This window comes from Ceratotherium simum, chromosome 16 (assembly GCF_057802395.1).
Source record: "Ceratotherium simum simum isolate JZ-2026a chromosome 16, ASM5780239v1, whole genome shotgun sequence".
Taxonomy (NCBI): Eukaryota; Metazoa; Chordata; class Mammalia; order Perissodactyla; family Rhinocerotidae; genus Ceratotherium; species Ceratotherium simum.
Window position 1 is genome coordinate 21352301 of NC_141915.1, and position 25062 is coordinate 21377362.

Below are 25062 nucleotides of genomic sequence, written 5' to 3' on the forward strand. Positions count from 1 at the left end.
TGAGACACCCTCTCCTGCACCTCTCTTGCTCCCACCGACCCTTCAGGAAACCTTTCTCGACACGCCAATGACCGCCAAGGCCCTGTAAGGGGTCTCCTTTTCTCACGTTCCGCAGCAGCTCTATTTCCCCCATCACCGCGCTGACCACACAGCGTTGTTTACTCATCTGTCACCAATCTGTGAGCTACCAGGCAGAGACTGCAACTTCTCTGACTCAGCAAGCAGTACGCAAACGTCCAACACAACTACAAAAACGATTACTCCGGGAAACGAGACAAAATTAAAAATCGGGCGCTGTCTTAATTATCCTTTACTGTAGTCTGCCCTTAATTACGCTGGTAATCTTTTCAGGTTTTTTATTTTTCCTTCAATTCGGGAGTGTCTCGGCGCACCTAGGTCGCCGGCATCCTTACACACGAAAGACAACGAGATCAGCAGGCACAGCCAGCAAACACGAGGACAGCTTACGCGGACAACATGGCGGCCGCCCCTCAGCGGCCGCGAATCTCCACCCACTCAGGGCGGAGGCCTGCGTCATGTGACTCTCCTCGGGCTGGCACCGCCTCCAGCCGCAGTGCCTGACGGGAGGCAGAGCAGCGAACGAGGGCGTCGGCCATTTTGTGTCTGTTTCCTGTGGGACGCGGTGGTGGCGGTTGGGTCTGAAGAGCGAGGGATTTTTCTCTTTGTTTTTCCTGCTAGTTTTCTCTTCCCTTTTCCTTTGTCGGTAGAGCGCGGTTATGGGTCGCAAGAAGAAGAAGCAGCTCAAGCCGTGGTGCTGGTATCCTTTGTCGGTTGAAGTCGAGGCCGAGCGGGGGCGCCGGTTGGTGTTGACTGGGAGGCCTGGCTTTGGCCAATGGCGGAGAGCGTCTGGGATCTAGGCCTCGGGGTGGGCGGCTTGGTGGCTGGAGTCGGATTTGGGAAGGCTTCTCGGAAAATAGGGTCCCAAGGGCGAGAGGTTCTGGCAGTTTTGGGTCGTGGGACTCCGTGACTCAGGAGGAGTTTGCTTTGGTTCGAGTGTTGCCCCATTGGGAGGCGACCCGGGCCCCTGCACCAAGGACAGTGTCCTCTAAGGACTGCTCCGCCACGCTCCTTGTTCTGGTGATGATTCAACAAAGGGACTTTCTTCGAGTATAATACGCTGATTGACTCTGGAGGATTGGGGAAGAGCTTCCAGAGTCAGTCACCCACTTTTTCTGTGTGTGTTTTTTTTCTTTTTTTTTGGTGGAATCGGTGGTTTAGTAAAGGCTTAGGTTAGTCAACCCTGATTTCGGACCTTTTTTTTTTTTTTTTTTTGCGGGGGTGACGGGAAGAACTGGCTTCCGCGTCTCGCCCGCTGGCGCCTTAATCTTCAAGAATCCGTCTCGTACAGGGTGGAGTTTCTTGTACCTATTACCTAGCTTTGTAAGACTGAAAAAAATGCCTCCTGTTACTTAGTACAACGTGGCGTGCGGTTAATACTTTTTCCGGAAGCGTTTATGGACTTGATGTTAAAATTGACTTTATTTATAATGTTTTGTGTCTGAAACCGGTTTGTTACAGAACTGCATGTATTTATAATAGTTGAAAACCGGTGACGAATTTTGTGATGTGCTTTTAGGAAAATCTGACTAGTGAGAGAAGAAGTCTCAGGTTGTTTGAAAATGTAACTCGTCTTCAAGTTTAAATACATTCCTTGGCAGCATAAATTCGTGCGGAACTGTGAACAACTCTATGGATTGTTCATACGAAATTGTGTCGTTCACTATGAACTTATTCTTAGAGTCTAAATAATATTAAAAATATTCTTAAATTCTAAGTGTTAGGTAAATTCTTCAGTTAGATAATTCCTAATTAGGTACATTCTAAGTATTAGGTAAATTTGATTATTTTTATTTTCCATCTAATGAATTAATTCTATCTTGAAATTCAGTCTTGACAGAAACTTGGGGATTTTTTTTTTTTTTAACGTTGAACTCGTCCGTTCTTCAGTGTGCGTTTGTAAACGTTGACATATTGAACAAAAGAAAAGTTAGTTTCGCGTAAATCTGTTAAACGCAAGAAGCTGACAAAACTATATTTCTGATTACTGAGGTGTATTTGTTTAGGGGTGGTGAAGAGATGTTACCAGCTTCCAGAAAATTGAAAATATTAAAATTACATGGCAAGTTAATCCTTAATTGTATAATAAATATCAAAAGCAGATTTTCTATGGAGTATCTTTGGTTTTAGCTGTTCTCTCATTTTATTGTTACTCCTATTCTTTCGTCATAAGACATTTTTCTTTATGGACAGTGTCATTTTTGTGCTATATTTGTACCTTAACAATATTGATCAGGTATTGTAATAGAGATTTTGATGATGAGAAGATCCTTATACAGCACCAAAAAGCAAAGCATTTTAAATGCCATATATGTCATAAGAAATTGTACACAGGACCTGGTTTAGCTATTCATTGCATGCAGGTAAGGATTCTTTTTTCATATTTAATTTTTGCTCCCTTGTAGTTTGGAAACATGAAAAAGAAATCTGGAATTTCTTTGACAGCTGTGGAGTTTTTTTTGCTTATTGCAAAAGATCAAATAAGATGGCCAGTCAGCTTAAAAAAAATTGTTCTTTTTAGCCATCAAGTTAAACAATTGATTTTTTACGTTTAAAGAGAGTTTATATTGGTATTTATTGATATCTTTCGTCTTAGATTGGTGACAGATTGAGATCATAAAATATCTGCTCAGTACTTGGGTTAGAGAACAGGAATCAGTGATTTAAGTTGTGGGCAGTCTGACCAATTCTAATTCCATAAGAATTAATACATAATTAGCTGTGTTACTGCCATTTGAGGGATTTGTATAGTCTGTTGCCTGGGGCTAGGCTTATTTCAACAATTTATTCCGCGGCTCTCTTGGAGCATTGTGTTTCATTTAATAGTTTCTAGGTTTCTTGAGTCCTTTCACTATTAGGTAGAGAGAGCTTTGTAATTTATAGTTTTAAAAAATCTAATGAGTACCTTTATGTCTCCTTCAACGTTATTTCTTCTACTTTTGCCAATCCTAGAGCTGCCTGAATTTTTGCTTAATTGGACCCTAGAGAGATGTGAGATGAGCAAATCCCTACTCATTGGAAACTACTGTTGGTAGGAGGCAGGGAGGTAAATTAAAACAAAACGTTGCTTCCCCAAGTTTAAAAATAAGTTTATATAGATTCTTTTCACTTCAGTTATGTCACTATAACAGCAATTTAATATCCATTCAGAAATAATTGAGAACCTACTACATGCTAGACCGGCAACTTTTTTTTTTTTTTTAAAGATTTTATTTATTTATTTTATTTCTCCCCAAAGCCCCAGTAGATAGTTGTATGTCATAGCTGCACATCCTTCTAGTTGCTGTATGTGGGACACGGCCTCAGCATGGCTGGAGAAGCTGTGCGTCGGTGCACGCCCGGGATCCGAACCCCGGCCGCCTGCAGCGGAGCGCACGCACTTAACCGCTAAGCCACCGGGCCGGCCCTAGACCGGCAACTTTGTACTGTGGCAGTCACTAGTTACATGTGGCTATTTGAAGGAAAATTAATTTAAAAATTAACAATTCAATTCTTCCACCACATTATAGGCACATTTCTAGTGCTCAGTAGCCATGTGTGGCTGGTGGATAGCTATTCTATTGGATAGTACAGATACAGAACATTATCATTTATTACAGGAAGTTTCTATATGAGACAGCACTGTACTAGACAGCGTTTTAGGCACTGAGTATACAGCAGTGAATAAATCAAAATCACCATTGTGGAGGGTAGATTTATATTGTGGAAGAAAGTAACCTGTAAATATTTAGTTTGTTTTATGGTAATAAGTGATAGAGAAAACTAAAACTAGGTGGGGGGCATAGGGAAGACCATGAGATATTCAGGAAAGGCCTGAATGAGACGCTTGACATCTGAGCAGAGATCTCAAAGGAAGCAAGGGAGAGCTTCCAGGGAACAGCAAATGAAAGGTCCTCACATCAGGAGCATTCTCCTATATTGAAGGAAAAGGAAAGGGCAGCACTGTTACTTTATGTAGGAGGGCTTGCAGGCTATTCTAGGCCATTTTAATTCTGAATGAAATGTGAGATTTGAATAAAGATGTAACATGCTCTGGTACACTTTTTTAAAGGATCATTCTGGCTTCAGGGTGGAGAATAGACTGCAGAGAGCAGTGAGACCACTTAGGAGACTGGAATATTCCAGGCAAGAGGTGATGGTGACAGAGACCAGAATTTGCTCATGAATTAGATGTGGAGTATGAGAGAAAGTGAGGAGTTAGGATGATCTGAAGGTGTTTGGCCTGAGCAGTGTGAAAAATGAGTTACCGTATGCTGAGATGTGGAAAGCTGCAGGAAAAGTCGGCTTGGGGATGGACAATATCAAAATCATTTTATGTTAGTTTTGAGAAAGTCTATTGGATATCCAGATGGAGGTGTCATATAAGCAGTTGGATCTACAAGTCTCGAGTTTGGAGAGGTTGCAGCTGGAGATAGAAATTTGGAAAGAGGGCCGGTCCCCTGGCTTAGCGGTTAAGTGCGCGCACTCCGCTGCTGGCGGCCTGGGTTCGGATCGCGGGCGCGCACCGACGCCCCGCTTTTCCGGACATGCTGAGGCCGCGTCCCACGTACAGCAACTAGAAGGATGTGCAGCTATGACATACAACTATCTACTGGGGCTTTGGGGGAAAAAATAAATAAAATGGTTAAAAAAAAAAGAAATTTGGAAAGATACAGGATAAGGATAGCTATTTTAAGCCATGACATTAGATGTTCTTTCTTCCAAGGGAGTAGACTATAGATAGAAAAGATGTTCAAGGGCTCTGGCTTGGGCCACTCCCAGCATTTGGAGGTCAGAAGATTAAAAGAAACCCTTCAAGGAAATAGAAAAGATAGGAAAACCAAGAGAGGAGTGCCCTGGAAGCCAACTGAAGTGTTTCAAGGAGCGAGTTAGTGATAGGTCAAGTAAGAATAGGATTGAGATTGGATTAATCAAAGTATGGAGGTCATTGGTCACTTGCCAAGAGTGATTTCCTATAATGATGAGGATGAAAGCCTGGTTGGAGTGCTTTCAAGAGAGAAAGTAGAAGCACTCTTTCAAGGAGTTGTACTATAGAGAAGAGCAGAGAAAAGGAGTGGAAGCTAGGAGGAGATTAGTTGACAAACTCTTAGTAACATCTTTAATTGACTAAGTGCTTCTATTTATGTAGTCTTACTGTAATTTCACAGCAACCTGGGACATAGACATGACAGTTAAATCAGACATATCCTCTCATTTTATAGATGATAAATCTAGGATATTAGTGATTTAGAAGGTTCACATCAATACTTGCTCCTGTCTTTTCAACCAAGACCATACTAATTTCTACTAGGCAAGATTCTAAGAAATCTAATTCTGGCTGTACCATAATGTTGGGAGGATTTTAAGTAAATCGTTATTTTTCTCCTCTTTCTGACATCTTTTAATTAATATATTTATTCTTGCCCTTATCACTTAGAAATGTAGTAAAGACTAGTTATTGTGTTTGTGAATGTAACTGTATTTCTTTAAAGAACATATGAGATAACTTTATCTGCATTTATCAAGAATGATAACACTCCAAAAAACTTAGGAAACGGTGATTAAGTTGCTTGTTGAATAGCTTTATTCATGGATCGTTTAGTCACAATAAGGAACAGCTGTTGAAGATTAATCAGAAATTAAGATAAATTAAGATTAATTAATTAACAATGGCATGCCTTTGTTTAAAATCTTTGAGCTACATGTCTAAGAAGAAAGCACTTAGCTTTCTTTAATTACCTTTCTATTCTTACATAAAAGTGTCTTGGGAGGAAAGAAAAATTGAGCATTACGGATAAATACATTCAAGTCATTAGCCTAAATCCCTGGTTCTCAAGCTTGTGCATGCATCAGAACCACCTGGAGGACTTGTTAAAACACAGATTTCTGGCCCCACCTAAGAGTTACTGATTCAGTAGAGCGCAGGTGGGGACTGAGAATTTGCATTTCTGATAAGCTTACTGGTGATGCTGATAGGCTTAGGCAACATACTTGGACAGCCTTTAGCCTAAGTTAATGCCTTTTGCTGAAGAAGTCGAGACTGACAAGGGTTTTGCCATATTGGCAAAAGTTGCCCACGTTTGAGGGTTGAAACGTTTGATCTAGCAAAAACCATACAGTGAAAAAAAAGTCCTAGATTCCCAGTGTTTCACAATAATGCCTCTTAAGAATTTCTTTTGGGTCTGGCCTGGTGGTGCAGTGGTTAAATGCTCGAACTCCGCTGCGGTGGCCCGGGGTTCGCCAGTTTGGATCCCTGGTGTGCACCGACACTCTGCTTGTCAAGCCATGCTGTGGCGGCGTCCCATATAAAGTGGAGGAAGATGGGCATAGATGTTAGCCCAGGGCCAGTCTTCCTCAGCAAAAAAAAAAAAAAAAAAAAAAAGGAGGATTGGTAGATGTTAGCACAGGGCTGATCTTCTCATGAAAAAAAAAATTTTTCATCTTTGTGACCTACCATATACGTTCAGAGAGTGACAGGATCACTATTGTGGCCTCAAGTAACTCATTAGTTATGGGTAATGCTAATTGTAAATGTCACTTGTAGTTTGTAACAACAGGTTTGTCTCAAAATACATTTTTGGAAAATTTACTTTATACTGATTAATAAGACTGTTGCATAAGCTTTACTTAATTCAGACTTGACATTTCTCTGAATTGAGTAGGGCTGTTAGTTCATTGCTGATAATTCAAGCCAGATTATATGGTGAACTTGAAATAATGTTTCTGAGCCCTTATTAGGTGTTAGACATCCTGCCAAGTGCTTTTCATATATACTATTTTATTTAATCCTAAAAACGACCCTGTAAGTTAGGTACTACTACATAGGTGAAGTAAACTGAGGCAAAGGATTCATCCAATCTCACATAGCTAGTAAGCAGCGAAATTGGGAATTGAATCCAGATAGTCTCATCATAGAAGCAGTCATTCTTAACCATTGTACTAAGTGGTCTCTGAGTAATTTGAAATTGCTTTTTAGAAAACTTGTATGAAGCACTTCTGTGTATCTGATGGAAGTTTTGTTTTGTTTTTTAAATGTTAGGTGCATAAAGAGACAATAGATGCTGTACCAAATGCAATACCTGGGAGAACAGACATAGAGTTAGAAATATATGGTATGGAAGGTATTCCAGAAAAAGACATGGATGAAAGAAGACGACTTCTTGAACAGAAAACGCAAGGTAAATATTAAGGTGTATGCTTTTTTTCTTAATACAGCTTCACGAGTGAGAGTATTACTACTACTTTCAAGTATAAATTTAATGGTAGATGTTAGATTTATTCAGAATTCCAGTTTTGAGCTCTACTTTTTTTTGTCTTATGTTTATTTATTTATTTTTTTTTTAAAGATTTTATTTATTTATTTTTCCCCCAAAGCCCCAGTACATAGTTGTCTGTCATAGCTGCACATCCTTCTAGTTGCTGTATGTGGGATGCGGCCTCAGCATGGCTGGAGGAGTGGTGCCTCGGTGCGCACCCGGGATCCGAACCCGGGCCGCCGGCAGCGGAGAGCACGCACTTAACCGCTAAGCCACGGGGCCGGCCCTTGTCTTATGTTTATAAAGTTGTATATTTGATTTGTATATATGAATACCATTTGGGTCATTCCAAACATTTTATTATGTATTTTTATTCATAATTGAATTCCAAGTGGAATTAGTAAATATTGAGGCGTTTTAAAATGAAGGCAGCTTGTTTTGATTTATGTAAGCCTAATTGTAAATTTTTTTTTTTAGTACTATTATTTAACTTGGAATTTGAAACCATGTACTATCCAGATGATAGAAGCTATTATCTATTACCTATGAAATTTTTTGGTTTGAAAAGCATTATAGGAGGGTGTCAGACCTCTTTGCCATAGTTTACCTTTTGAGATGGACTAGAAAGCTGTTTTTTAAAATAAAACTTGACTTAGGATAATTGTTTTTAGTTGTCATTGGTGAGGGAAAGGATGTTAACCTTTGCTTAATATAGATTGAAAACACATTTGAAGGGTAAAGAACAGTATTAACTGAGTTTTTCTGGAAAAATCTCAGCTCATTGCACTGAAATGATTTTTTTAAATGTCGAATATCTTAAACTTGCTTAGTTTTTGTTTTTTTACTCTATGGGAAAAATTAATTAAGACTGTTTTAGCAGAGAGTCAAAAAAAGAAACAACAAGATGATTCTGATGAGTATGATGATGATGACTCTGCAGCTTCAACTTCATTTCAACCACAGCCTGTTCAACCTCAACAAGGTTATATCCCCCCAATGGCACAGCCAGGCCTACCACCAGTTCCGGGAGCACCGGGAATGCCTCCAGGTAGCACATAAAGTTTCTTACAGTTTAACATTCTTAGGACTTTATTGATGTAGTGTAGAAGTATTAAATTCTTCCTCCTAACCCTGTAATATTAATTTGTGATTTTTTGGTTGAAATTCTTGTTTATAGGCATACCTCCATTAATGCCAGGTGTTCCTCCTCTGATGCCAGGAATGCCACCAGTTATGCCAGGCATGCCACCTGGGTAAGAAAACTCTTTTAATTGGCTTGTGAGCTTGTGCCTAGTAATGATCTTTTTCAACTTGGGTGTTATTTGAATTAAATGTTACTTTGCATTTCTTTGCTTCTAAAAGGTATGGGCTCTATAAATATTAAATTTGTCTCATAAGGGGGTCTACCAATAAATTTAAGGAATATAAATTTGCCTCTGAAGAGAATAGATTTTGGGGTTTTAGGATGTTTGTAGGCAGCCATCTGCTTCAATTGCATCTGATGTAATTAAAGTAGTTGGTTATAGAGTTGAGTTTCTGAGGTTTGGAACTGTCCATGACACTTTGTAGTTGTGACAAGAAGCAAACTCTGTAAATGATTTATTTGTCAAATCATCAAGAACTAAAATGAATATGAGGTGCTCGTGCCCATCACTTTTACTTAAATATTGTTGGATGTGAGAGGTATACAGTACACTTTCCCACTGTATTTTGAAAATCACAGTTAGATTTTGATTTTGTCATACATTTTCACAGATTGCATCATCAGAGAAAATACACCCAGTCATTTTGCGGTGAAAACATGTAAGCATCTCATTCATAATGTAATTCAGGAGGTATAATCATAATGTCATTTTTTTTGTGTGTTTAATGGTATCTATCCAGTTGACTTCAGAAATTTTCTAACCTTCCTCACTAAAACTTCTAAAATTTACAAGGTGATTGACACAGATCTCTTAAAGGAGGGAAATAAAACATCTGTGAGGAAATAGTAATAGACCCATATAAATCATTTTTTAAATATGCAGCTATTTTCCCCAAACTGCTAAAAGTAATGGGACTTAGTAAAAAGGGTTGGTATTTAAGAAAGGTATATATTTTGCCAAATTACCTGCTTTGTTATTGTAGAAGGTAATTGAATTTTCTTCTAATGAAATCTATATAGGGAACTTTATCCTCTGATAAAAGTCCTAAATCACAAATTGACAAACTTGTCATTTTTAAAGTGAATTGAACACTGATATTTGAAGGTGAGCTCTTTTAGGGGAAGGAAAATAAATATGGGTTATGTTTTTAAGTCATAGTTTAGTGTTAGGTAGCTATTCTAAATAAAAATTGGGCAATCTGAGTTTACTCTTGACTATCTTTAATTTTCATGGTACTTTTTCATTGCCCCTTCAAAAAAAATCTTACTCCACAGTGTACATTCAATATTTTCCTTGTGAAAAATCTGATGACTCTAAAATAGAGATTTCTTCTTTTTTATTTATATTCTGTGTAGATATTTTACAAGTGAGACAAAAGGTGATTTTGCTTTCCAATCACACACATTTTATATGGGGCCTCTTGTCTATAGTAAGGAGAGTATGATATTTGTTCTCAACAACTTTACGTGTATTAAGATGTTTTGTCAACAGAGACTGAAATTTTTTCCCCCTTTTACTGGTAAACCCAAGAGTTTGCTGGTCTTAAGAGGATTTATATTGATAGGATTGTTGTAGTGTGTTGTGTGTTTTTTCAGCCTGGTTGATTTGATTGATTTCGATATTAGGGGTCAAATTCAAATCTTATAGCTATTGTTTCAGGCTTTAGCCAGAATATTTTCTAGTGGTTTATACTGTTAATTAACTTCAGTTGTTTCTTGAAATTTGCTTTCTAATAGAATGATGCCAATGGGTGGAATGATGCCACCTGGACCAGGAATACCACCTCTGATGCCTGGTATGCCACCAGGTACGAAATGTTGGACAATTGCCTTTTTAATAGGACTGGCATACTTTATTCTGAAGTATTTTAGACAATAGGTTTGTGGGCATTGTTTTGTTGTTTTTTTATATATATATAATTTTATTTATTTATTTATTTTTCCCCCCAAAGCCCCAGTAGATAGTTGTATGTCATAGTTGCACATCCTTCTAGTTGCTGTCTGTGGGCCGTGGCCTCAGCATGGCCGGAGAAGCAATACGTCGGTGCGCGGCCGGGATCCGAACCCGGGCCGCCAGCAGCGGAGCGCGTGCACTTAACCGCTAAGCCACGGGGCCGGCCCATGTGGGCATTGTTGCGATGTAGTTTTTAAATTTTCGTAAGTTGATGACTTCTTTTTAAAAGTACTGTGAGGGGGCCGGCCTGGTGGCATAGTCGTTAAGTGTGCATGCCCCACTTCAGTGGGGCCCGGGGTTCATGGGTTCAGATCCTGGGCGCAGACCTGTGCACCACTCATCAAGCCATGCCATGGCAGCATCCCATGTACAAAGCAGAGGAAGATTGGCGCGGATGTTAGCTCAGGGACCATCTTCCTCACCAAAAAATAAAAGAAAATTATTGTGAGAAGTGTCATAATGGACCCTTTTTTTGAGTTTTGAAATAGACAGTAAGAAGAGTAGGCTTCAAAGCAGCCAAGATGAGTGGTCTGTGCATTGAAGCTCATATACTTAAGAGTGATTGTATTCGTTAGGAATATTTTAGCTGAGTAATGGAGACTCTTAGCAAGTAATAGAAAAATCCAACAAACTGTATTACACAATGTAGGCATTTATCATCTCACTCAAGAAAAAGAAAAGTGGTAGATTCAGTGGCTCTGTGATATCAAGAACCCATGCTTTTTAAAGTTTCCCGTTTGCTAACTTTAGCTTTTATCCCTCAGACATGTCACTCAGTGGTTACAAGATGACACAGGCAAGAAAGGGTGTCAACAGTAATGTGCTGTCCTTTTTTTTCTTTTGGGGAGCAAAATAACTTTCCCAGAAGCTCCTTAGCCCCTTACATATCATGGCCAGAAATAGGTTAATGGACCCTCTAGCTGAGAGGGAGCCTGGAAAATGAAGTACAGTTGTGTGCTGCATAGTGACATTTCAGTCAATGACAGTGATACCATAAGATTTAGTACCATATAGCCTAGGTGTGTAGTAGGCTATACCCTCTAGGTTTGTGTAAGTACTGTAGAGGAGGAAGAAATTTTTCTCCACCCTTCTAGGTTCTTTTGGCTGGTCTAAAAATTAAATTGACATGGGACAGATTAACAGAAGAAAAACAGACAAAAGTTTAATAACATATATACAAAGGAGAAACCCAGGAAAACCCAGTAATTTGCTAAAATGGCTGAAGCCCTCAGCTTAAATAGCATCCTCAGCTAAAGACAAAATATGATGTTGTGGGTGGGGGGAGTCAGGGACTTGAAAGGGAAGAAAGGCAATTTACAGGTAGGTAAAAAGGAGCAAACATTTGGAAAACAGGTGTTTGGCCATGCAGAAACAGGAGAATACAGGGGAGCCTAACAAACAGGCTTTTCTCAGTCCTCGCTGTTTACCACCTAGTTCATGTTGTGCTAAAGTGATGGCTTGCTTCCTGAGACAGATTTTTTTAATCTGAATTCTTTTAGGCAATTGAGGGGGAGGTAACAGGAAAAACTTTGAGTCTTTTTTTTCTTAAAAATCATCAGCCTAAAATAATCCTCATGTTAGAGACGACACGTTTTGGGGTAGCAAATTTTGTTCCCCTTCACTTCACTCTTTGATGTTCTCACAACAGCGAATTTCTCAGAATGTGTCCTTGTCATTAAGTGAGGCATGACTGTATCTTGGCCTTTAGCCTATAATGTAGGGAAAGGGATTTGGTTAGCCAATTAGTGTGCCCCAAATAAGAGGCCTTTTTCATGAGCCTCCCTGGATTGGTTGCCTTACTTTTTATACTTGATCCTAGCAAGTTTGGTTTGCAATCCATAGCAGATGTAGAAGTACTCAAGTGATAGTTGGTGTAAAAAGACACAGGAAAAATAAAGCAGAAGCAAAATTTGAACCATTGCCAGTGCAGCCATTAATTTTAGGCAACAACTCCACATACATTATGCTCTGAGATAATTTAGGCATTTAAAGGAGTATAGAATAGTAACGGATGTTCATTTGATACTGTGAAGTCGGTAAAAGTTTTGAGGAAGTTGAAAGAAAGCACTAGTGATGCATTTTAGGAAAATTTATTTAAAGGATTTAAAGGAATTAACTTAGTTTTCTGGGAAAATTGTTCTGGGTGTATGACTTACCAAAGTTTTTACTGTAATTTGCATTAGAGTTCAGAGAACATCTATCTGTTAGATGATTGAAATAATTCTCTTATATGTTTCAGAGTTTGCTAAATCAGTGATATCAGTAAGCTTAATTACTGCTTTGCCCATATGCAGAGTCTTTAGTGATATCTTTCACTTCCCAAAATTCTAGAGAGATACCAAGGCATAGAAAATTTGAGGCAAGATTGTTCCAAGGGGCAAATGCCTAATTTCCTTGGACTTCATTAGTTCAGCAATCATTAGTAATTTTATAGTACAGAAGCATTTTTAATATGGTATATTTTAACAGCAAAGTTTTGGAAAAATATTCTTTATGAACTAAATGTTTCAACAACTGGGTCCCCCGTAACATTTCTTCTCTACAGGTATGCCCCCTCCTGTTCCACGTCCTGGAATTCCTCCAATGACTCAAGCACAGGCTGTTGCAGCACCAGGTATTCTTAATAGACCACCTGCACCAACAGCAACAGTTCCTGCTCCGCAGCCTCCAGTTACTAAGCCTCTTTTCCCCAGTGCTGGACAGGTAAGGTGAAATTCCTGAAAAGGAGTGCACTTAAAATTAAAGGTAAAGCAGTTGTTTACAGAAACCTTTGAAATTGTCATAAGTAAATTTAAAAAATCTTTTTAATGTATTAAATATACTAAGAAGTAGCCTATTTTCTTCCATGTTTGCCCACATTGATTTCCTCTACTCATAAAAGATTGGCTGGAGCCAGAGATAGTGTAGTATGATGTTTTTTTCATAGCTGTGAACTCTGGTTAGTCTTAGTTTTAGTTAGAAATGAAAATTTAATTTTTGATACTTATTCATGGTAATGTTTTGAGATCCTCCTTTACCTGTTGAACTATGAGTAGAATGAAACCAAAGCCAAAGATGAAAATCCTAAGATCTTAGCAAATGATTTGTTGGGCTCTTCCTCTAGTCTAGAACAGTGACAAACTACAATGCTGCGCTCTTGCTGGAAGGGCATCATTTAATGGCTTTTGACCTAGTCACACTTACATTTCCTACCGGTCTGGTCTTTTCAGAACTCAGAAGGGAAAGATGCTTCTGTTATATAATGCGTATAATGTTTGTTCCTTTTTTTTTTTTTTTTTTCTTTTCCAGTTTCATTCAGAATTAAGTAAATGTATTTAATTCATTCAGAATGAATAAGAATTAGGATGTGTGTCCTTTCTTTTTCACTTTAACAGACTTTTTTTGAGGAAGATTGGCCCTGTGCTGACATCTGTTGCCCATCTTCCTCCTTTTTTCTTCTTTCTCCCCAAAGCCCCCATACATAGTTGTGTATCATAGTTATAGAGTTGTAGCTCCTCTACGTGGGACGCTGCCTCAGCATGGCTTGATGAGCTGTGAGTAGGTCCGAGCCCAGGATCACAACTGGCGAACCCCAGGCCGAAGCGGAATGCGTGAACTTAACGGCTACGCCACTGGGCCCGCCCCTCTTTTTCACTTTAAAATTATCCCTTAGATGTTTTCTTTTTTCAGTTCTTTTTTCTGTTTGTGGTTGCTAAATTAAAAAGCATTATCTTAAATGCCCTTGAAGGTGTGTGGGGATTTTGTTTATTGGGAGATGTTAAACTTTTGGCAAAAATCTTTTGTAGAGTTATTGTTAGAGAATTGGATTGAAGTGTCAGTAATAATGCATCCTTATTTTTACTTGAAGTTATTTTTAAAATCTCAGTACAAAACAACATTGGGTTTTTTAAAAGAAACTGTGGTTAACTAGATTTATTGGTGTAGAATTAAAAATTTTTTTTTTGAGGCTCATACTGTCACTTCGTATATCTTAAATTCATTAATTGCTTGCCTCTTTAAATAAATCAGATTTGATTGCATTATATTTTGCGTTTACAAAGATGCAATCTATACTAAAAAAGTCTACCACATGGCTTATTTTCACCCATTTGTTTGGAGACTTTTCATTGTTTCCTTTCTTTTATGCTACAGATGGGGACACCTGTAACAAGCTCAAGTACAGCTTCATCCAATTCAGAAAGTCTGTCTGCATCTTCTAAAGCTCTGTTTCCTAGCACAGCACAAGTACGCAGGAAGTTGCAGTTTAAAATTGTTAAAATGGCTTTATAACTTAACCCTTTGGACCCTTAAAACTAAATCTTTTCCCAAAAATATATTATGTTTAATTTTTTTTAAAGTGAAATTAATGGTATATAAATCAATGGTATTTGAAAATTTGATGTCATACTATTAGAAAAATATATGCCCCAAACTTCTATGGTTCTAAAGGGTTAAAAGCATGTAAGCAGTAAATGCGTTGTAGTGGCCAATGGTTAGCCTGATGCATGATTAAGCTATTTTGATTTATGCTGTTTAATCTAATGCATCACATATAATGTAAGGAAATTTAGTGCTCTGCATTTAATGCTAAAGTTGGCCTAGTCTACGTTTCAGATGTTTGGTATTATGAAAAGTAACACATTTATTACTGGTAACTTTTTACTTGAAAGATCCTACCAAACTCTCTTGTCCATGATAATCATCCAGCCATTGTTAATTCAGAGGGCCTTGTATTACTATATAAAGAATAACTCTGAAGGACATACCTTTAATGTGTCACCATTGATATTAACTGTTCATGTTAATGCTTAGTAACTGGAATTTATCCAGACGTTTGTATTCTGTAATTTCTAACTTTTTTTTTTTTTTTTAGCTGCTTGGTAGATTCATTACTTTAAACAACTAGTTTAGAATAGTAAAAATAGAACATATGCTATTCCGCTTTATGATACTAGATTTCATCGATCTGGAATAAATACAAAGCTTTGTAAATTAAGTAACTTTTGGTGAGGAGGTAGATGACATCTGAGAAGTTATATATGTAGTCTTATTTGTTTCTTGTTACCACTGCTGTGTTTTGGATGTGACTTTGGTTCAGCATCTTTTGATATTTCTATATGTTGTCCTAAATTTTGTGGAGCATTTATCATGTTAACTTTGTTTTAATTTCATTTAAAGTTTGATCCTTTCTTAAATGTTGGTATCTTAGTTTTAAGTAAATTGGTAGTAGATATACTCAACAATTTTGGGTTTTGAAGTTTGGTTGATGAAAGATCGTGTTTTACAGGCTCAGGCAGCTGTGCAAGGACCTGTTGGTACAGATTTCAAGCCCTTAAATAGTACCCCTGCAACAACTACAGAACCCCCAAAGCCTACGTTCCCTGCTTATACACAGTCTACAGCTTCAACCACTAGTACAACAAATAGCACTGCAGCTAAGCCAGCAGCTTCAATAACAAGTAAGCCTGCTACACTTACAACAACCAGTGCAACCAGTAAGTTGATCCATCCAGATGAGGATATATCACTGGTAAGTTGTTTACGGGTTTTTACTAGCAGAGTTTGATTGACTATCATTGTAGCAAGTTGTCCATTTGAAAACTGTTAGTGTACACTGACGGTCTTATGATCTGATTTAATGCTTACCAAGTGGCTGTTACCATTCTGATTATTAAGAACCACGAAATAAAGTGAATATTGCATGTTTTGCTCTTAGATACATTCCCTCCCCTTCCCCTCCAGACTATTTCTAAAAGAAGACAGTAAAGTTGGGTTTTTACTCTCTTAAAAATCATTTTTGACATAGATTTGCATAAATTAATTGAAGAAACAGTTAAGTGTGAGGTAGAATCTGCAGATCCCTCAAAGCCCATATACCTTCTTCACTAGACAATTTCTTTCTTTCTTTCTTTTTTTTTTTTTTTTTGGTGAGGAAGATCAGCCCTGAGCTAACATCCCATGGCAGTCCTCCTCTTTGTTTTACTGAGGAAGATTGGCCCTGGGCTAACATCTGTGCCCATCTTCTTCTACTTTATATGGGATGCCACCACAGCATGGCTTGACAAGTGGTGGCGTCAGTGCGCGCCCAGGATCTGAACCCTTGAACCCTGGGCCGCCCAAGTGGAGCGTGCACACCTAACCACTTGCGCAACTAGGCTGGCCCCTTCACTAGACAGTTTCTTACTGAAGCAATTTAAATTCCTGGAAAGTTGTTAAGATGCTTCAAATATAAAAATAGGTGAAGTTTTCTTAAGGCATCGAGATTTTAAGTAGTTGGAGTGGTTTGTGGGGCAAAAGTAGTTGGTTGGGAAGTAAGGGTACATTGAAAAAAAATTACTTTATAAATAAGATTTTAGATGCTTGCCTTATGCTTAATGAATCTCATTGCATTCAAGTGTTTAATATTGTGCTTATTTATATTCCTAGGAGGAGAGAAGGGCACAGTTACCTAAATATCAACGTAATCTTCCTCGACCAGGACAGGCTCCCATCGGTAATCCACCAGTTGGACCAATTGGAGGTATGATGCCACCACAGCCAGGCATCCCACAGCAACAAGGAATGAGACCCCCGATGCCGCCTCATGGTATTCCTCTTTTTATGTTTATTATATTTAGTGGATTTTTGAGTAGTCGTGTGCCACATAACAACGGACTGCATATTTGACCGTGGTCCCATAAGATTAGTACCACATAGCCTAGGTGTATAGTAGGCTGTACCATCTAGGTCTGTGTAAGTACGCTCTATGATGTGTGCATGATGACGACATTGCCTAATGACGTATTTCTCAGAACGTATCCCCGTTGTTAAGTGACGCATGACTGTATACACATAAAATGGTAAATTTATCTGCAAAATATATTGTATTTAAAAGTACAAAATATAGTCCAACTCAATGTATTTTTTGTTTCTTGAATGTTTTTTTTAGGTCAGTATGGTGGTCATCATCAAGGCATGCCAGGTTACCTTCCTAGTGCTATGCCGCCATATGGGCAGGGACCGCCAATGGTGCCGCCTTACCAAGGTGGGCCTCCTCGACCTCCGATGGGAATGAGACCTCCTGTAATGTCGCAAGGTGGCCGTTACTGATCTTACTTCATCCAATCTAATAGGTTTGGAGATTAAACCTTTTCTCAACTTGTGCTGTTTATATAGCCAAGCTTCCGTCAATAAGGCTTCATTGTGACTTTAACAAACATTATCTTCCCACATACCAGGAACTATTGGACATTTATTTTACATGGGAAAAATTATTTGGAATAATAAAGCAGGAACTTTTCCTGAAGTTGCAATTTATACTGTATGGCTTCTTTTTCATGTTTCATCTAGGTTTTTAGAAGTGAAGTATAGTAAATTTGGTTCGTTATATTGTGAAGGCGCTGGAATTACATGAACATACCACCTTAATAAAGGCAAGTTCTGTAAGCTTACGTTGCTATTTGTAAAGTTATGCCTTCACAGCATTTCAGATGCTGTTGGACTTCATGTCCCCAACCTAGCTTGGTGAGGGCTGTAACTGTTTCCAAGTACCTGTACATTGGAAGTCTGAAATGTGTAACAATATTTAATGTATTTAGAGTTCCTCATGTTGCAGGGTTTAAGAAATCTGACCCACCAAGGTCATGTGACTTTTCTGTACTGTTAAACTTCATTGTAATAAAATAAGAGAAAAATTTATGCCTTTTTATTCATAACCCAGCTGTGGACCACTGCCTGAAAGGTTTGTACAGATGCATGCCACAGTAGATGTCCACATAATAAAATTCAGAGTTACCAATGCAGTTTTGATATATCACTGGATTCTGTCTTTGAATTGTAGGTTGTTCTTAGCTGCATGTTTTAAACTGGACAGTATATATAGAATTGTATGTTAGTGCTTCAGTTGACAGAAACATTTAGATACATGAGTCATTACATAATGGGTATGAAATCTTTATATTGTGTCACCTCACCACCCCCTTGGTGTCAATACATGTTACATGTCAGATATTTAAAATGTAAATCTTAATATTCCCTCCTTCCTGCTGACGATGTTTAGAGCCTAGTGCCAGACCCATTCATTCATTTCCTTCTGATTATTTTTGAGACTACAGTACTGTGTGGACCACAGAAGCTTTTCAAGGTGCAAACTTCTAGAAGCTTAGGTGCATGCAGTAATAGCTTTTTGTGCTGTTAATGGGTTGGTATATGTTCTGTGTAATGCCGAGGATGTAAATGCCTGTGTTAGGATGGTTAACAGATGGATTCAAAATTTTTAACTTTTATGTTCTTGGAAGATTACATTATTTCTTTGATTAGATGGCTAGCTTCTGTTATTATTAAGCCTAAATGGCTTTGCTGTTAACATTTTCATCCTTGGAAATTTAAGTGTTACTGTGTTCCTATGGAGAACTTTTCTGTAGAGATGACTGCTGTTATTCAGTATCTTGTATTGGCAAGTCTCTTATAATAATAGCTCTTGTTGATCTCTTTCTGACGTCCATTTGATCTTTACTTTTGCCAGAGTAGTTTTATGGTTATTTAAGTATCAAATGACCTGTACAAAGTGTAATTATTAATATAATGAACTCAAGTTGAGTTTTTCCTCAATATAAAGTTTAGACTTCTAAGAAAATGGTAACATTTCTTTATAACCTTGATGTGAAGGTGTAGATATAAGACATGAAATGCGAAGTTTTCTTTAAAAAAACAAGGTTTAACCTTGTAGGAAAATATTGAAAAATGTTTTAACCATCATAAAAAAGTCTGTATTTAAGTGGCAAGTAAAAGTCATTCATGTAAACAAAACATTGCAAGTATTATAAAGCTGAATGCTATTTTAAATCTGATATTTTGCTCCACTGGTTTTATAACTCCTGTGTTGTGGTACCATTGAGGATCTAAAAATTCTGTAGCTTGAAAAGGCAGCATCCATGTGTCACCAAGAATGCATTTCTTCCTTCTGCCAGCAGCCAAGCCCCATTCCCCTTTCTCCACCAAATGCCTGCCTACCTAAATAGTTTTGGAATTAACATACTCTTCTTAGATTTGGCAGCACATTTATCATACTGCCAAGGAAAAACCTGTGTTGAAAATATTTAAGGTAAACATGGCATGATTAAATTTAGAATGATTAGATAGGAAGTGTTCTCCCAAACCAGATGTCTCAAGCATTTCATGTACAGGCTTATCAGCAAACTACAAATGGGTTAGTGATGTTTTCAGAAGTTGTGCAAAGCTTCATTTGCATTTAATGCAAAGAGAACTTATTTTTATATCAAGGTTTGTTACTTTCCCAGATCTGAAGAGAGAAGATATTATTAGTATTAAATAAGTGATAGAATTCTTATTAAAAGTTAATTCAAAGTGTTATGCATGGCACTTAAAAAACAAGCACATCTCTTGTGTTTTGTAGGTATATGGCTCAGGTGGTGCCCATTTGGTATATTGAAAGTGTAATTTGTGCATGCATCAGAGCATAATTAAGCTTCTAGAAAATACCATTTACCTAACTGCTTCTGGGGTCCATAGTGTGGTTAAATCGTGAGTGGAACAAATTACATTGAAATAACTCTTACTTGTGCTTCCTTAAATAATAGATGAAGTTGAGTCGAAGTAGACATCAACTGCCCTCAGAGAAGACAACTTCTGAGATTTGATATATTCAGGCAGGCATTGTGATTGCCATCATTAAGGAAGTTGTAAGATTAATGGGGCTGCCGGCTTTGGCTCTACCTTAAATCCACTACTATATCACCTTTTGTAAAGAAAACAAAAACGACTTAAACATTTTGTCTGGCACTAGTTTCTATTGTATAGATTTTACTACTGTATGACAATAACAAGACCAGCAGGTGAGGATCAAGTTTTGAGTGGCTGCTGGAATTATCATTTGATTTGAATACTTAACCGTTTTAGTGATCGCTCACACATTTACCATTAGGAATGGGGAAAATACTCTTAGTGTACTCCTGGTCCACTGATCAAGTTACATATTGAGGTTAAACTCAGCTTAAACATAGTTATCTGGGGGGAGATCCCCAACAACATAAGTATGGGCTCAGAATGGAATTATAGTTAACAGTAGTTTTTTAGAAAAAATAGCTGCTTTTTTTCTTTTGCTTGCTTGATCATTGGGATTTTTTTTTTAATGCATGTCTTTTAAATTAATTGGGTAATGTTTTTCTAAAATTAAAATTTTCTTCTTCCTATAGCCCTGCCATAGGACAGGCTGAGGCTGAGTCTCAGTGTTGCCCTGTTCAGTCTGAGGCAAGTGGGATTTATTTTATTCCTTGTAGGGGCTTTCACAGCTTTATGGCTGTTGGATATTTATGTCCCCAAACTTGCAGCAAGTTTGGTGAAGGCCCCTAAATTTAATTAAACTTAGGATTTTTATACTCTTTTGGCAGAGAAGGCTCTATATTAATATTCACGTTTGACTGTGGTGTTAATAAATCAAAAAAGTATTTTATATATAATTTTATGTAATTTACTTTGTGTTACATAATATTGGACAGCCTCGGTATTACTATATTGAACTTCAGTAAATTGACAAAATTTGACATTCTTGATTTGGAGGCATGAAATGTTTGATTCAAATTTTCCGCTTTCACTTTTAGGAAAATCTTATGTGTTATTTTCTCCTCAAACTATTAAATTTAACTTCAAGGATAAGTTTAATCATTAGAAATGCCACTGGATACTGAAATCTGCTTTCTTAATCCCAAAGTTATGCATTCACCATTAAGGTTGAAAGGTCATCTGGAAATGCTTGTAATTTTTGATATTTTCAAACCTCACCACATTAGAGCAAATGTTAATGTAGAGCCCTGGGAAGAGTGGGAAGGTTGTGTGTGTGTGGTATGTGTGTGTATACACAACACATTTGAGATAATAAAAGAATTTGGGTATTACACACCCGACAGTGGCTAGTGGCTAGATTACTAATTTTCAGGTAGCCAAACTGAAATTGGATCATGTGGTAAAGTTAGTGTATTAAACCTATGGTTTTGAAATGATTTTGAGGTTCTTTTTCAGCCTTACTGAACAATATTTTATGCAGTATGCACACATGAGAAGTAGCCACGTTTGTTTCCAACTAAAATTTGCTTTTATCTGATGAGAAAAGTGTGTATGTTGTAGGGGGTAAAAAGGAAACCGAAGAGAGCCAAAACAAACCTGGATTATTTTTGTTTTTTCCTGTGTTTAAGCCACCGTTCTATTCAGATAGCAGTTTCCTCTGAACAACAGTGACAATTAACGTATAGTACAACATTTAGGAAACTGAGATTGTGTTTCTTTGTGGTTTTAATTCTTGGAAACATAAAAAAGATGCACTAAGTAAATTCTACATTTTCACCTGTTTGATTAGAACATATGCTTTTCTCTGAAACTGAATCATGGAAAAAAGATTTTAATGTTTGAACAAAGAATTTTGTCACAACAAAAATATTCCATTGGGATATTTTATAACCTACTCAGTAATTGCACCTTTTCTGTTGCACCCACTGTCCCCTAATATACTGAAATGTTTAAGAGTGAAGCTGCTTGACCTAATTCTAATAGTGATAATTGAAATAATTATAACTGAAATAGGTTCTTACATACTTGAGTACTGGAGGTGGGAGGGAGTTTTTAAGGGTGGCATAATTTGTTGAAGGTGATAGAGATACCTAATTTAAGATGTAGTTTCTTTGATATCTCTAGTTCTGTGACTCAAATATGATTTTGACAATTACATAACTTTTGGGTATCTGTTATGTCCACTGGTAAAACTTGGTAAATGAAAGGAAACGTTGAAGTCACTTCTTAACAGAGATAAAATTTTGTTGGAGTAAACTGACACTTGTATTGGTTAGAGGATTAAAAATAATATTAAACATGTATCCTAAAATTGTGTATAAATCAGGTATGTCTTTTTAAAAAGGTGGTATTTACCTACCTAATATTGAATAATCTTTGTATGTTATTCCAAAATGAAACCATTTTCTCTTACTGTAACTTTTATGGAAAAGTCTTCTAAAATGAGGGATTCAGTTATAAGACTATTGATTATAGGGCAGATTTTTGTAAGTAAGCATTATCCCAATTAACACTTCTGCTAGCTATCTCATGACTTAAATATTAGTGAAGGTTACTCTTTTTTTTCCCTCTCTCAGTATTTTATTTTCTGTCATCTGAATCATTTTAATAAATAATCTTTTGTTTTTTAGCGTAGAAATCATCTAACTCTTCTGTGTGATATTTCTTGGCAAAATAAGAAGCACTTAGGTTAATGATGATGTATATGGTGTCATGCACATAGTGGATATTCACAATTTTGTAATTAATGTTGCATTTTCAGAGCTGTGCTTTTAATATCTTGGCCCTTAGGCATCCTTTATTATGAATCTAATTCAGACTAATGCATAGGAAATGGAGAAAGCAGAACTTGAGTTTGTTCCCTACTACTTTAAATATCTCCAACTTTTCCTAGTGTTTTCATGTTCTTGGCATTTTAGTTGGGAAATAAATTTGAAAGCATTTTTAAGAAACTAGATTTCTTCAGTAAGGCTCAGAAGAGAATTGCTTTTTATAAGCATGGTTTTTTTTTTTGTTCTGGGCTCTATACATTCTTATGTAATTTGGCAATGAAAAAGGAAGAACTTTTCATTTTTCTTCCCAACCGTAACTTGAAACGACATTAGTTTGAAATTTTTGAATCATCTCTCTTTAAACCTGTTGAATTAATCTCATGTATTCTCAGGGGGAAATATTTTTATTTTACTAAGCAGATGTAGAAGTCGTATTAAGGCAGAAATTGGAGACCTAAAGGAGATCTTCACTGAAGCTAATTTGAACTATTTCTATTTGAAGCAAATTGAACACTGTATTACAAATCAAGACTGGTTCATGGTTAGGTTCTTTAGGAGGCATATAATCACCAGCTATATTATGAGAATATGTTTGTGTAAGTGGTTTAATTTTGATCAAATTAACTACAGAGAAGATACATGTGAGTAAACTATTTTAACCATTGATTACTTGAACCCTACCCATTAATTCTAAATGCTGTAATGGTGTGTAAAGTTGTGATAAGGCAACGGCACAGCTTCAGTAATGTTCTGTGTGTTTGGCCAGGGGTTTTTGTAATGCTGTGTTGGTAAAAAGGTGAAGTCCTTTATTGGAATTTTCCAAACCCTGTGGCATTCTTACTATGTCTGGGGTTTTTTGTTTTTGTTTTTGAGGAAGATCAGCCCTGAGCTAACATCCGTGCTAATCCTCCTCTTTTTGCTGAGGAAGACCGGCTCTGAGCTAACATCTATTGCCAATCCTCCTCCTTCCCCCCCACCCCCCAAAGCCCCAGTAGATAGTTGTATGTCATAGTTGCACCTCCTTCTAGTTGCTGTATGTGGGACGCGGCCTCAGCATGACCGGAGAAGCGGTGCGTTGGTGCGCGCCCAGGATCCGAACCTGGGCCGCCAGTAGCGGAGCGCGCACACTTAACTGCTAAGCCACGGGGCCAGCCCTCTTTTTGTTTTTTGTTTTTTTTTTTTTACTATTGTGATTAAGGAATCTGTATGCTTTCAGCTTTTGTTAAATTTGAGGACCTGGCAATGAAATTCATTGATGCCCAACTTGGATAAAAGTGAAGAATGGTGTTTCCCCAGGTTACTACACACAGACCAATAGTGATTATTTGGGGGAGAGTCTATTGTAAAGTGTTTAGACTTAAGAACCTTAAATGTAATGAAAGGTAACAACATCCCTGCTCTTGGTTTACATTTGTTTTTAAGGTTTCACTGAATCATTTATTATAATGTAGCTCATTGTTAACATTTTATTCATAAATAGTTCAGCAATTAATCAGAGATGGAAAGAAACTAGATTTGCAGCATCATTTCCCAGTGTCCACTAATAAAACAAGACTGCTTAACTAAGTGGACCAAGGGAAGAGTTATTAAAGTTTCTGTAAGTTAGAAAAATATGGGGCATCTAGTTATTGAGCAAAGCCTGCCGTTTAGCTATTAGCTTGTTAGTGTACTTCCAAAAGAAGCAATAGAATTTACTTTTCAGCCCTTGTTTTTAAAATTGAAAATCTCTAATATAAGAAAGTGAAATCAAGTTTTGAAAATTGAATTAAAAATTATTAAAAATTACTTGCTTCTGTGGGGTGTGTCTACATATATTTAGAAATTATCATGTTTAAGAGATTTTTTTCCTAGACATATGCCCCCCTTTTTTTAGTGTAATGAAAATTTCCTCCTAATGCGCATTGAAATACGTAGTTTATTAAAATTGAGATGTGTCCAAGAGATGTACAGTGTTATTAACTCATTCTGATAAGGTCACGCTAAATTTAAAGGCCAATGTAAGGTAACTTTTGTAGGACTTAGGGAAAATTTTTTAAATGTATTAATGTCAGGCTCTGAGGAAATTTAATGCACATTGACTTTAAACTATGGATTGAACTCCTCAGTTTAATACAATTTGTGTTTTTGTTAACTAGCAGCAGAATTTCAGCATTTGCTACTTACTGGTAGAGAAGAAAAATCCCACAGCCCTGCCAGTACAGGTTAGTTTAATCTGTAAGTACCTGATGTTCCTATTTTTTTCAAACATATCCATATAACCCACACAAGGAAGAAAGCTGTGCAGTTACTTAAATGTGAGTATAACTAATAATAGATCCATTGGACACTTTCAGAGACTCA

General features: G+C 37.2%; 1 protein-coding gene across 6 annotated transcripts; it reads left to right on the forward strand.

The window, feature by feature from the left end:
* Nucleotides 1-614: 614 nt before the first annotated feature.
* ZNF207 (zinc finger protein 207) lies at nucleotides 615-22592 on the forward strand. 6 transcript variants are annotated; one of them, XM_014796374.2, is made up of 12 exons: nucleotides 615-778; nucleotides 2315-2441; nucleotides 7097-7235; nucleotides 8191-8361; nucleotides 8491-8566; nucleotides 9069-9116; nucleotides 10195-10265; nucleotides 12957-13114; nucleotides 14543-14635; nucleotides 15678-15920; nucleotides 16817-16976; nucleotides 17319-22592. In XM_014796374.2, exons 1-12 carry the CDS (start codon nucleotides 738-740, stop codon nucleotides 17477-17479), a joined length of 1488 nt encoding a protein of 495 aa, XP_014651860.1. In that variant the 5' UTR covers nucleotides 615-737; the 3' UTR covers nucleotides 17480-22592. The 6 variants fall into 6 exon arrangements, with proteins under 6 accessions (XP_014651860.1, XP_004441946.1, XP_014651865.1 ...); XM_004441889.2 differs by having other exon boundaries at nucleotides 8194-8361; XM_014796379.2 differs by lacking the exon at nucleotides 14543-14635.
* The last annotated feature ends 2470 nt before the right edge of the window (nucleotides 22593-25062 follow it).